We start from the raw sequence: 12,937 nt of genomic DNA on the forward strand, positions 1-12,937 counted from the left end.
AAGCCAACAGAGTTCCATTACATTGGTGATTTGTTGTTTAAACTTACATACAGTAGGAGTATTTCACTCGTATTTGTCCCTAAAATAGATGTGTGCAAACCTGAAAAATCACTTAGGAACACAACGTGCTAGTGAAGAATGTAACCCTCCCCAACGCACTTTGGGGGCCCACTGGGTCCACCTCCCTACATGCTGCTGGCAAACTACTTCACCAGGAGCAAAGTGGAGAGCTTTGGAGCTCCCCTTCTGCATGATGAGGTGGAGGGACTGTTCTGTCACCAGTGGAACATAAATGCACGGGGGACTTAAGCCTGATTTCCACCGGGCGCGTTACTGCAGCATTAGGTAGGACTTCTATTTCCCCGCGAGACGCTGCCAAATCGCGTGAATCTCAACAGAGCAGATCGCACCAGACAGGAAGTCCGACTCAGAATCAGCGTAAAACACTTCCGCCCCTTTCAAAATAAAACACAATACGCAGTTCATGCAGCCTAAAACTACTTCACATCAACATTATGTTGTGACCGGGGCACCAGATCAGCAACCAATCAATCAATCAATCAATCAATCAAAGGGTCTCAGAGGATCGGCGACACGGACGACAAGAGACTGATTGATGAAGTGGAACATCATACAATCATTTATGACATAACATATTGTTTTTATAAGGATAGATGGTCAGATCAACATATCTTTCACCTCAGAGAAGCAAAATAAGTTGTTTTTTGTTGTTGTTGTTTACTTTATACACACAGTTTATCCATAGACTGTATAAATAGAGTTTAGAGTTCACGGGATCTTGCGGTCTCCCGTATGGTCAGGATTATCGCGCGATCTCGTTATCTTGCGTGTATACGACCGGTTCGCTAAGCTGACGTGCTGCTGCTGTAACGCGCCCGGTGTGAATTGACGCCGGGCAGCAGACGCAGCAAAACCGCGGTGGAGATGTGCTGCTGCTGTAATGCGCCCGGTGGAAATCCCCAGTAAGAAACTAAAGTTAGATAATGTTAGCAGCCAGACAACAGCTAAATAAGTAAAACTTAACAAATTAGTTACTCTTCTCACAGTGTAGGAAAGCATATTATCAATCAATGACTTACAAACTTACATCCATCAACACATTCTTGTCACAGCAATTAGTTTTGTGTCAGTATTGTACAAAATATATCTAAATATATATGTCTATGTGAAAACTTTCACAAAAACGGTAATTTATGAAGCCACATAAAATACTAGCATTTTTTAAATCAAATGTACATAATACATTATATAATAATACATTTATGAGTGCAATGAGTTTAAATCTGAACCAAATCTTATTCTATCATAATCCTATGTCACTGTGCACCTTAATTATGTGCTCATTAAATGATTAAAAAAACTCCCCCTGTAAAGACAGCAGCAAGTTAAGGTTTTTTAAAAATTAATTTCAGAAATCCTCACACTGTTAAAATAATCGCCTAAGTCATTTTTTATCAAAATTGTTTTTTTTTTTGCCTAAATCATCTCCTCATGACGCCGGCCACGTATGGTAAAATCTCAGCTGCTAATAGCCATCCTTTGTTACATTCTTTTTGAGTGAAATGATCAATAAATGTCATATGTTACACTTTTGGTGAAGTTTTTGGTGTTTCCTGCAAAACTTGAAAAAATGAGTGAGGCGATTATTTATGACGAAATGTTATTTGAAATGAGACAAATTACATGTGAATCTATCTCTGTTCTGTGTTCTTACAGTGTCAGATTATCTGAAACCTGTGAGGCGGAGAAGCAGCAATGAATGGCGACCTAACAGTGAGTTAAACTGACCTGAGTCAGAATTCTTCTCCTCTATAATAATATCTAGAATTAGTTTTCTTAGGTCAGTGTTTCCCACAGTCTATAACAGCTAACACCTTCACCTTAAAAGGCCTTTATTTCCTTTTATTTTCAGTGTCTGAGCTGAGTGTTGTTCTGCTGGGGAACAGCTGGTCTGAGAGGAGTTCAATGGGGAACTCCATACTGGGAGAGACTATGTTCAGCACTGAGGAAGAACCAGACCACTGTGTGAGAGTCAGAGGACAGTTAAAGGACAAAGAAATAGTTCTCATCAACACTCCAGATCTGCTGCATCCCAACATCTCAGTGGAAGCTATCAGAGAAGAGGTGATCAGCTGTGTGAGTCTTTGTCCTCCTGGACCAAATGTCCTGCTGCTGTTAGTGAAGCCTTCTGAATTCACAGAGAAGAACAGACAAACACTGAAGTCCATCCTGAGTTTGTTTGGTGAAGATGCTTTCAAACATTCGATGGTCATCATCACACATGAAGGGAGTGAAAAAAGTGTCTCTGTGAATCAGCTCCTTACAGACTGTGGAGGAAAACACTACAGTATGGCTGAAGATAACCACGGACTTCTAATGGAGAAGATCGACAACATTGTTCATCATAACAAAGGAAACTTCCTCACCATTACTGAACTCATGAAACCAGCTTTAAACGTGGTTCTGTGGGGGAGGAGTGGAGCAGGGAAGACCTCAGCAGCCAAGGCCATTTTAGGTCAGACAGAGCTTCATTCAGTCTCCAGCTCAGAGTGTGTTAAACATCAGGGAGAGGTATGGGGACGTTGGGTGACCCTGGTGGAGCTGCCTGCATTGGATGGAAAACCTCAGGAGGAAGTGACGGAGAAATCAATCAGGTGTATCTCCCTCTGTGAACCTGAGGGCGTCCATGCCTTCATCCTGGTCCTTCCTGTGGGTCCCCTCACTGATGAAGACAAGGGAGAGTTGGAGACCATCCAGAACACTTTCAGCTCTCGAGTCAATGACTTCACCATGATTCTGTTCACTGTGGAGTCAGATCCTACAGCTCCAGCTGTTGATAACTTTCTGAAGAAAAACAAGGACATCCAGGAGCTCCATCAGAGATGTGGAGGAAGACAGTTTGTCCTCAACATCAGGGACCAGCAGCAGATCCCAAAGCTGTTGGACATGGTTGAACAAATAAGACTGAGACCCAAAAAAGAAAAACTCAGCTGCTACACAACAGAAACATTTGCATGTGCCCAAGCGGAAAAGATCAACACACTACAGGCTGAAGTGAAGAATTTGAGAACAAAAGGCACAATCAGCTGTAAGTACTGTACAGTTTGATTTTTAAACATGTAAGTTATACTAAAGAAACAGAATCTTTCTTGTCTGTGTTGTAAAACCATCTACTGGACTCTGTAACTTGTGGTCTATATTGTTATCCACTCTAATGAAGCTCCTGTTGTTCTTGTTTCACAGGTGATGAAGAGCAGCAGAGCCCAGAGAGTCTCAGGATTGTGCTGATAGGGAAGACCGGCTGTGGGAAGAGCTCTTCAGGAAACGCCATTCTAGGAAGAAAGGAATTCAAAGCTGAATTAAGTCAAAGATCAGTCACTAAATGTTGTCAGAAAGCTAAGAGTGAAGTGGACGGTCGTCCTGTTGTTGTGGTCGACACTCCTGATCTGTTTGACTCAACTTCATCTCGTGAGAAGATGAATGAGGAGATGGTGAACTGCATCAGTCTTCTGGCTCCAGGACCACATGTCTTCCTGTTGGTGTTACAACTTGGCAGATTCACTCCAGAGGAGAAGGAGATATTGAAACTGATCAAGGAAGACTTTGGGAAGAATGCTGAAAACTTCACCATCATTCTTTTAACTGGAGGAGACAAACTGACGCGTGACAAAATATCCATTGAAGATTACATTGAAGAAAAATGTGATGATTCCTTTAAGAGTCTGATCGCTGACTGTGGAGGAAGATACCATGTGTTCAATAACTATGAAGAACAAAATAAGACACAAGTCAGTGAGCTGGTAACAAAGATCGACACCATGGTGAAGAAGAATGGAGGCAGCTTCTACACCAATGACATGCTGCAAGAGGCAGAGGCAGAGATACAGAAAGAAGTGAAGAAGATCCTGAAGGAGAAGGAAGAAGAGATGCAGAGAGAGAGGGAGGAACTTCAGAGAAAACACGAGGAAGAAATGCAAGAGATGAAAAGAAGAAGAGATGAACAGAGAGCAAAAATTGAAAAGACAAAAAAACTTAAAGAAATGGAGGAAAACATGAAGAAAGAACAAAAGAACTGGGAGGAAACAGAAAAATGGTGGAAGAACCAAGATCAACAGAGACAACAGGAGGAACAAACAAGAATTAGAAGGCTTCAAGAAGAATTTAACAGAGAAAAAGAAAACTATGAAAAAAAAAGAAAAGCAGATGAAGTCAAATGGGAAGAAGAGGAGAAGAGGAAGTGGAAACAGGTCGAGGAAAACTACAAGATAAAGCTGGAAGACATGAGGAAGAAGTATGAGGAGGCCAGAATAAAAGCTGAGAAGACCAATAAATTCAAAGAGACTCACAAGAAAAAAACAATAATCTGTTCAGTTCTTTGAGAGTGTGAGATTGTGGTCCAAGTGTCCTAACGGGAACCCAGTTTCAACTCCAATCCTATTTTTTAAGACCTGTAAGAGTGCTGTTAATTTCAGCAATGTCTTGACTCCTGTTGACATAATTGTGAGCTGTACAGTATAACCAGTTTGTCGTCTTTCTGCACCTTCTGTTTGGTTGTTTTTGTTCTCCCCTCAGGAACAAGGGAAGTACAGTTAAATATGTTTAAATACAGCACTATTATAAGATGATTGATGATTCCAAGCTATACACTTGGGAAAAGCTAAAGTAAAACTGATTAACCTCCTCTACAGAAGAATGGTTATTTCTTTGTGCCATTAAAGAAAATGTTGCATAAAAGAAAATGTGAATTAGGGACAGTCATATGAGTTAAATGTTCACTACGTCAGAACTTATTCTGAAAAAGTGTTTCCATCTCTTGTTTAGAGCTTTAATCATTTTTCAAAAAAAGACAAAAAAAGTGTTTCCATCAAGCTTTTCTCATGAGAATCTTCATAATGCTCAGAGAAATGTGTTGATGGAAACACGACTTTTGTTAAATAGCCAAACTGTTTGCTAATTTTTTTCCAAATTTTTCTGCCCAAAGTTGCAAAAAGACAGTTGTTGAGAAAACAGGAAGATGATGTTTGAGAGATACTGACTGGAGGGGGCTGCAGTTGCCTCAATAGGCAAGTTAAAGTTAAACATCACTTTATATATACATTTCTTTACATTTTGACCTTGTTAAAAGTTTGCAGTGACCCATGGATGTACAGACAGATGAAGAAAACTTAACACGATGATTCTCAGGCTGTTCTGGAGTTATCAGGAGTGTTATCAGGAGTGTCTTATAAGGAGGTAGAGAGTAAGACACACTGAACTAAAACTGTGTGTATCCTGCCTGTTGTCTTTGTTATATTGTTCTTTTTAATGTGAGGTTAATACAGACAGTGAAGAGCTGACAGGAGATGAGAGAGCAGCTAATGTTGCAGTTCATGATCAGCATCTTAATCTCTGTCTGATTTCTGAGATTTTCCTCACAATTCTTGCTGTTTTTACACCTGAGATTTAGTCACTCTCTCTCTCTCTCTCTCTATGTATATATATATATATATATTGCTTTTTATTATTTAATTAACTTCTGTAAATCATGATTATAAAGACAGCGACACAATAAATGTAAGGGTTTGTGTTGCTGCTGCATCAGTCTGAGACTCAGAGAGATTGCGATGTGATACGAGGAAAAGCATCAAATATAACATGAATATAAATACAATAAACCTGCAGAGTGTTCCTGTTATTGTGTCCACCTTCTGTATGATCACAGTCACATATTTCAGCTGATAGATCCACTACAGGATGATCCACTGCAGCTTCACTGTGTTCACAGTTTTATCCAGCAGGTGGAGCTCTAACATGAACTACTGAGCTCAATCTGTCTGCATTTAATTCTTCAGATTTCTTTTTCTTTTTTCTGTCAATGCATTTAAAATATTTGACAATGAAAATCTTAAATGTAGTTCATGTTAAATGAATTATTACATAATGATGTCTAATGTAACAAACTGTATATTTCACAATGTAGAGTTTGTGTCTGCATATTTTAAAAAAAAATAAATCTGATGAATACTTTAACTGATGTCGAACCTGTAAGTATTTATTTAAAGTATGCAACACATGGACTAATAAGCATTTAATAGGCTACTAGATATCAATAATATATGTATAAAGAGATAATTTTGACATCCATTTAAACATTTTGTCTGCTGAGAGGATGTACCCCACCTTGGCACCGCACCGACCGTCTCACTTTTCGCGATGCATGTATTTACTAGACATAGACATTACGGTGCGAACTTGTTAGAGTGGCCTTCAGAGTAAAAGCAATGTCCCGGTGTTTTTCATTCATCCTATTAAAGTCTGACTATGCTACTCACAGTTTAAATGCTAGAATGTCAATCATCAAGAAGCTTGAGAGAGAGAGAGAGAGCTTCAATTCATTCATTCATTCATTCTCCTTAACTGCTTATCATGTATCCATAAATGACTCGCACTTTTGGGTGTAATAATAAAGTTTACCGGAAGACTTCTTTTATTTTGAGGCCGTTCAAACACGTTCTTACCGTAACGCACCGCAGAAACAAGTGGAGGCAGGCTTGACAGCAGTCCCGTTCCTTACTTTCACTCTCCCTACGGATTGTGTCGCAGCAGAAATTGCTGAAGGTGAGTGAACTTTATCAAAACAAGTCCACAGAGTAATTAAAGTAAATACAGAACAGCAATATTGTGGATGGGATGATAGAGTCGAATAATAAAACGGCACTGCCATAACGTAACGTGTAATTTGTTGGTTCTGACCTGTCAAATCAGCTGACTTTCGGTGTTTCAGACTGAACAATTTTTAAGAAAACGGATCAGTTAATGAGTGTCTGTCTGAACCGAGGGGTCCTCATCCGTTTCCAGTCAGAGTTTAAGCTCCAGAACCTCTTTGAAGGAAGATTTTCTCAGAAGACTGATCATACCGACATTAAGGCCGAAATAAACACCAACATGACCCTGTTTCAGATAGGCTATATGAGAGGAGGAGCTAAGTGCCAGACGCTGATGTTTTACAATGGGTACATGCCATGTTCCTTATTTCGCATCCATGCGTCCCTCACTTGCGCCGTTCACTCCAGCCCGCAAAATGGCAGCTGAACTTGTTTTAAAAAGTATATTTAAAAGTATATTTACCACCACTTAAGTAGTTTCCTTTAATTAAAGCAACCAGCTACATTGTCCATTTTCGTTTGAAGTAACCAATGAAAAAGCAGCCAACAGGTCTTCTAGCTTTTTATATCTATTACTTTATTTCTTTTTTCTTTCTTTTTTTAAACGCTCATGTACGAGCAAACAAAAGGCCGTGAAGGCAGCAGCACTTCCCACCGCAAGTTAAAATTCCACCAATCAGGTTGAGCGGCTTCAACGAACATTTATTATGTGTGAGACATAAAATAAACCCAGACATATTGTGGCGTTTGCAGCCCGACACGGCGGGGGCTAGCTGGCAGAAAGATGAAGACACAGTGGCTGACGTTTAACTGGGTTTTATTACCTCTGTTAACAGACTAAGAATGGGGTTGGAAGAGTGCCCAACTCACTCCCCCTCTGTCCCCCCCATAGTCCTGCAGGGTCGCTACATGGCCCCCCCCTCTAATTCATCGTCCCTGAGGAATGGCAAAGTCTTGGAAGAGACCCGGAAGTCGCCGTTCCCTCAGTGACCTCCTTACTCCACCATCCAACCGCGGAATTCCAGATGTTGTAGCAATGTCTCTTGGTACCACAGCTCCAAGTGGGGTCAACACCTCTCCTTGAGGCACAATCAGTTGTCGCCTTGGTGGGATCCCCCTGGGGTCAGACGACCTGACCCTTACTCTTGGGGTTGTCAAAGGGAAGGCGGGGTGCTGATTTCCCCGATACGGTGCCATCCTATCTCACAACTGCAGCACAACTGTGCAACCTCTGGGAGCCAGTTTGACATGATATACAACCTCGCCAACTCTCTCCACCACATAACAGGGGCCAACCCAGTGGCTGTCCAGCTTGGGGCAGCGGCCTTTCACCCTCTTAGGTCCGTACACCCAGGCAAGGTCCCCAGCCTGGAAGTCTCGCCCTTTGACATGTGTGTCATAGCATCGCTTCTGACGGACCCCTGCCAGCTGGGCTTGGCGTCTGGCAAACCCGTGGGCTGTTTCAAGGCGGTCCTGTAACTGTTTGGCATACTCCGGGCCAGCCATGGCATCTGGTGCATCGGGCGGTTGTCCAAAGGCCAGCTCCGGTGGCGTTCTAAGCTCCCTGCCCAACATCAATAATGCAGGAGTACAGCCAGTGGACTCTTGGACCGCACTGCGATATGCCATGAGGATGAGGGGTAGCTGCAGGTCCCAATCCTTCTGATCTGGGGCGGTGGTGAGGGCTAATTGGGCGCCCAAGGTCCGCATGAATCGCTCCACCAACCCGTCGCTTTGTGGGTGAAGGGCGGTAGTTCTGGTCTTTCGAATGCCAAGCTGGCTACACATTGTGGTGAATACTTGCGATTCAAAATTCCGCCTTTGGTCGGAGTGGAGCTCGGAGGGTGTTCCAAAGCGACTGAACATTCCCTGTACCAGGGCTTCGGCCACAGTCGCTGCTTCTTGGTCAGGAAGGGGGTATGCTTCCACCCACTTTGTAAAGTAATCGATAGCGACCAGCACGTACCGGTTCCCTCTAGTGGTACGGGGAAGTGGACCCAACACATCAACTGCCACCCTGTCCATGGGTGCCCCAACACGGTGCTGCTGTAAAGGCGCACAGGACTGACCTTGGGGGACTTTACGGGCAGTACAGGAATCGCAGCGGCGACAGTAATCTTCAACATCCCTTCGACTCTGGCCCCAATAGAATGCCTGCCGCAGCCGTCTCAATGTCTTCGTCACCCCAAAGTGACCTACTCCAGGGGATCCATGTTGTGCCTCTAGCACTTTGTCCCAGAGGTCCTTTGGGACGACAACCTGCCATCGTGGCTCCCCAGTGGCCGGCTCACACCAGCGCCTCTTCAGGACTCCTTCCTGCAGGTCCAACCCAGGCCATTGGGACCACAGGCCTCTGACTGCTGCTGACTGGGCCACCACATCTTCCCAGGGTGGCCGGTTGCCTTTTTCCAGCCACCCCATGACCATTTTAAGGTCAGGGTCCTCAGTTTGCAGTTCACCCCACCCCCTCACATCATTGGGTAATAAGGCTCGACAGATCACCTCTCCGGTCTGTAGGTTAGCTGCCTCCCATTCTTCAGCTCGATTGCAGTGGTGACAGCCTGGAGCACACGGTCGGCGGGAGAGGCTGTCTGCATTTGTGTGACTCTCACCGGCTCTGTGTTGTATGATGAACTGAAAGGCCTGGAGTTGTTCGATCCATCTGGCGACTTGTCCTTCCGGCTCTTTAAAGGACATGAGCCACTTCAATGCAGCATGATCAGTGTGGATGGTGAATGGAAGGCCGCAGAGGATGTGTTTGAACTGGTTTACTGCGTCAATCACTGCCAACAGTTCTTTGCGAGTGACACAGTAGTTCCTCTCCGATTTATCCAAGGTACGACTGTGGTAAGCAACAACAAGCATTTCCCAGGGTGAAGCTTAAGGCCTGCATGCTTGATCCTCTCCAGTACCTCTGCAAGGCTCTCAAATGCTGAGTCAAAAGATGGCCCATGGACAAGGACATCATCCAAGTAGAAGAGGCAGCGTTCAGGGGGCATATCCACAAGGACCTTTTCCATCAGCCTTTCAAATGTGGCCGGGGCATTGCATAGCCCGAATGGCATGGTGGTGAACTGCCACAAGCCGCGTCCTGTGGTGAAGGCGGTCTTGGGTTTGTCCTCTGGGGCCATGGCCACCTGCCAGTACCCACTATGGAGGTCCAAAGAGGAGAACCATGCTGAACCGGCCACGTAATCGAGGGATTCGTCTATCCGCGGCAGTGGGTAGGAGTCCTTCACAGTTCTGTCATTCAGGGGTCGGTAGTCAACACAGAACCTTGAGCCCCCATCTTTCTTAGGAGCCATTACTACAGGCGACACCCATGGACTCGCTTGGCGGGCTTTGGGCAACCGTCTAGGCCGCTGGCGGATTGGCTGTGCATCACCTGTTTTGATGGAGTGCTGCACCAAATGCGTTTGGCAAAGTAATTGGGGCCAGTGGCAAAACTGTGTCGGTACTCACACAGGAGGTTCCATAACCTACCCTTAGGGTAAGTAGCCGTCTCTGTACCCTCGCCTGAACGGTGGCTAGATTTTGCATTTTTGTAAGCACTATTATCATCAGCATCCCCAGCTTCAAGTGGTTTTCTAACACTGCCTTGTGGTTCCCCCATCATGGGCATTATGCTGCCTCTAGAGCTATCCAGGAAATGTCCAAAGGCACACTCCATTGCAATGCTCATTCTCTGCATAAAGTCATCTTCTATATAAGTTGTAATGTTTTTTTGTAACTCTGGTATAGAACTTGGCTGGCCATCCACTTTACCTTGAGGAGCTGTCAGAGTGGTGACGTCATCGTTGTCTGATTGGCCGAGGTGAGGTCGTGCGTGCCGATTGTTTTCCTCTGTCTCGCTGGCCTATGGCTTGGCCGTAACGGTAAAACGGAATGGGCTCTTTTCCACAACATCGGGGATTTCAGTCAGCAATGTGGCGAGTGGTGAGTCAGACTTTTTTTCTTTTCTCCTTACAACTTGGCTGGCATTAGATGGCTTTGTCTTTCTGGTGGTGTGTATCATGCCGCTATCACACTTCAACACCTTATGCAATTATTACTATACAGTTTATTTCTATTTGATATTGTGTCTGTCATTACTTTTAGTGATTGTTTGTTTGGAGTTCAATATTTAATAAAAAATAGTGTTTTGGATAACAACAAATTCAATTACCATGTGTACTGTGAGAGGGGGTCACTGCCAGCCACAAATCACCAGAGAATTATCAACCTATTCTGCAGCTTCCCTCAGAAAGTTTTCAACTCAACTTTGAGCCACAAATTTACTTTTGAAAGTCTTAGAGACATTAAAAAAAGGGAAGAAATCTGGACCTCAACTCATCAGATGTGTAAATAGTAAGGGGTAACGTTACGCAGAACTCACAATACATTTTATACCTTGTTTGGTTCTGTAAGAAAAAAACACATGCAGCAGTATCAGTTTGTTTTCTTTCTTTTAACTGACAGACACAACCCTCTTGTTGGGTACTGAGGTAAAAAAAAAAAAACCCCACAGGCAACTTTGGTAAACTATTTTCATTATTTAAAGAAGAAAGAAGACAAAAGTCTACAAAACTGGAAAGCATTTCCGAGACTGCAGTCACACATTGGCAAACTTTCCCCTCTAACAAATAGCACTTTTGGCCAAACCTTAGCTCCTATCATTGAACCGACTTCACTTTGAGCATCCTGAGTTCCTCCTGGATGTCTACATGTGTGTTTTCTGGAAAAAATTAAGATTTTTTTTTAGAGCGCTCAGAAGTAACTGGTGCCTTTGCTTTCCTCTAGAAATTTTCGTGCCTTTTTACCATGGCGGTTTATGAGGCTATGGGTGCATATTGGTGGCGCATCTATGCATCCCAAGCCCCAAACTATAACTCTGACAGCTATAGTAGACAAATGTGACTAAGAAGACAAATTTCCTACATTTCTACCCATAAATTATTTCTGAAGAGTGGCATCTGCAACCTCAAGCGCAGTTTCCAATTTCATTTTTTGACAAATTGTTCTCTTCCTCTCCACTTTATGTAACCTTATGGATTGATTGAACATGCACAGGGGCTTCAATTAAGGAGGCCACAACAGTCAGTGTGGGTCAAACACATGCCATTTATTTTACAATATTTAAAACTCTATAAAACACAGTCAAGAAAAGACAAGAGGACAGACAGTCATATCACGACTGGGAAACCAACCATCCACTGCCTAGGACACTGGGAGTATACTAGATATTTAAAATAAATATAAACCCAACACTTCAAATAAACACACCACACTAATTCAATGTGCAACCACAACCCATATCACCATCTAAAGTGAACTCCCAGCATTTCAGCCACACCGTTGAATGGGGGTTCCCACCAGCCACAATACTAGGAACAGAAGAAGACAGAATGTTAAAATCCTAAAACTACACAACTCAAATCTAAAATAATAAAAACAATAAAATCAATGACTAAAATATAAAATACTAAACTAAAATAAACGGCAGTCAGTGCTATGCCTAAAAACAAACAAAGCACTGTTAGTGTTTCAGTCCTAAAAACAAATGACAGACCCACAATTAAAATCATTAAAATACAAATACCTCAGGGTGCATGCACCCCTACATTACCCTAACAATTAAAATGCTATCCTAATTCTAAAACAATGTTAAAAACCCCAAAAGTCCACCTTACCACACAGAACAGAGTCACTAGTCACAGCACATGTGTGCCAAACAAAGGATCTCCAGAAAGTGACTCAGGAGCTGGAGGAGAGACTGATTAACAGCAGGTGTGACTAGCTGTCTCCTCTGATTGGTCTGTGCTGCTTCCTGGTGACCTACTGCTACATTTAGCTATGATGTAATCTACTCTAGCCTCTCCATATGGTAACATTGGGGGGATTTTTGGGTGTGTTTTTGCCAAATAATTTGAAAAACATTTGCCGAAACCCTTAGAAAAGTCATAGCACACTTGTCATGGCCGAGCCGGTCGATTTGATACCTTTTTAGTGTATGTATGACCAAAACTCCGGGAGGAGTAGTCGACCGGAAAAAACACGGAAGCTACGGAAGAATAAGAAGAAGTCCGGTGGATAGTATATAGTGTGCTGTGTTGGATGTATTTACACACTACGGAAGATAATTCAGGAACCGGCTACTTCCTGGTTACAAGCCAGATTCTTAACCCTCTAGGCCATGGTCTGTCCAAAAATGATTGTGACGTTCTCTGGGAATCTGCCAGTAGCTCTTGGTCAAATAAGACAAGCAGTGCCAAGGTGATCCAGGAGCTCCAGGA

The 12,937-nt window shown here is 43.2% G+C and overlaps 1 protein-coding gene across 1 annotated transcript; it reads left to right on the forward strand.

The window, feature by feature from the left end:
* Positions 1-1,718: 1,718 nt before the first annotated feature.
* On the forward strand, positions 1,719-6,035 carry LOC131980401 (GTPase IMAP family member 8-like). The gene is made up of 3 exons (XM_059344643.1): positions 1,719-1,794; positions 1,934-3,109; positions 3,265-6,035. Coding segments are annotated over exons 1-3 (2,313 nt in total). The 5' UTR covers positions 1,719-1,793; the 3' UTR covers positions 4,401-6,035.
* The last annotated feature ends 6,902 nt before the right edge of the window (positions 6,036-12,937 follow it).

This window comes from Centropristis striata, chromosome 11 (assembly GCF_030273125.1).
Source record: "Centropristis striata isolate RG_2023a ecotype Rhode Island chromosome 11, C.striata_1.0, whole genome shotgun sequence".
Lineage (NCBI taxonomy): Eukaryota > Metazoa > Chordata > Actinopteri > Perciformes > Serranidae > Centropristis > Centropristis striata.

Bases quoted from the DNA above. Each gene is read 5' to 3' on its own strand.
- LOC131980401 (XM_059344643.1), top strand. The intron at 3,110-3,264 runs GTAAGTACTGTA...CTTGTTTCACAG, and splicing joins AACAAAAGGCACAATCAGCT to GTGATGAAGAGCAGCAGAGC.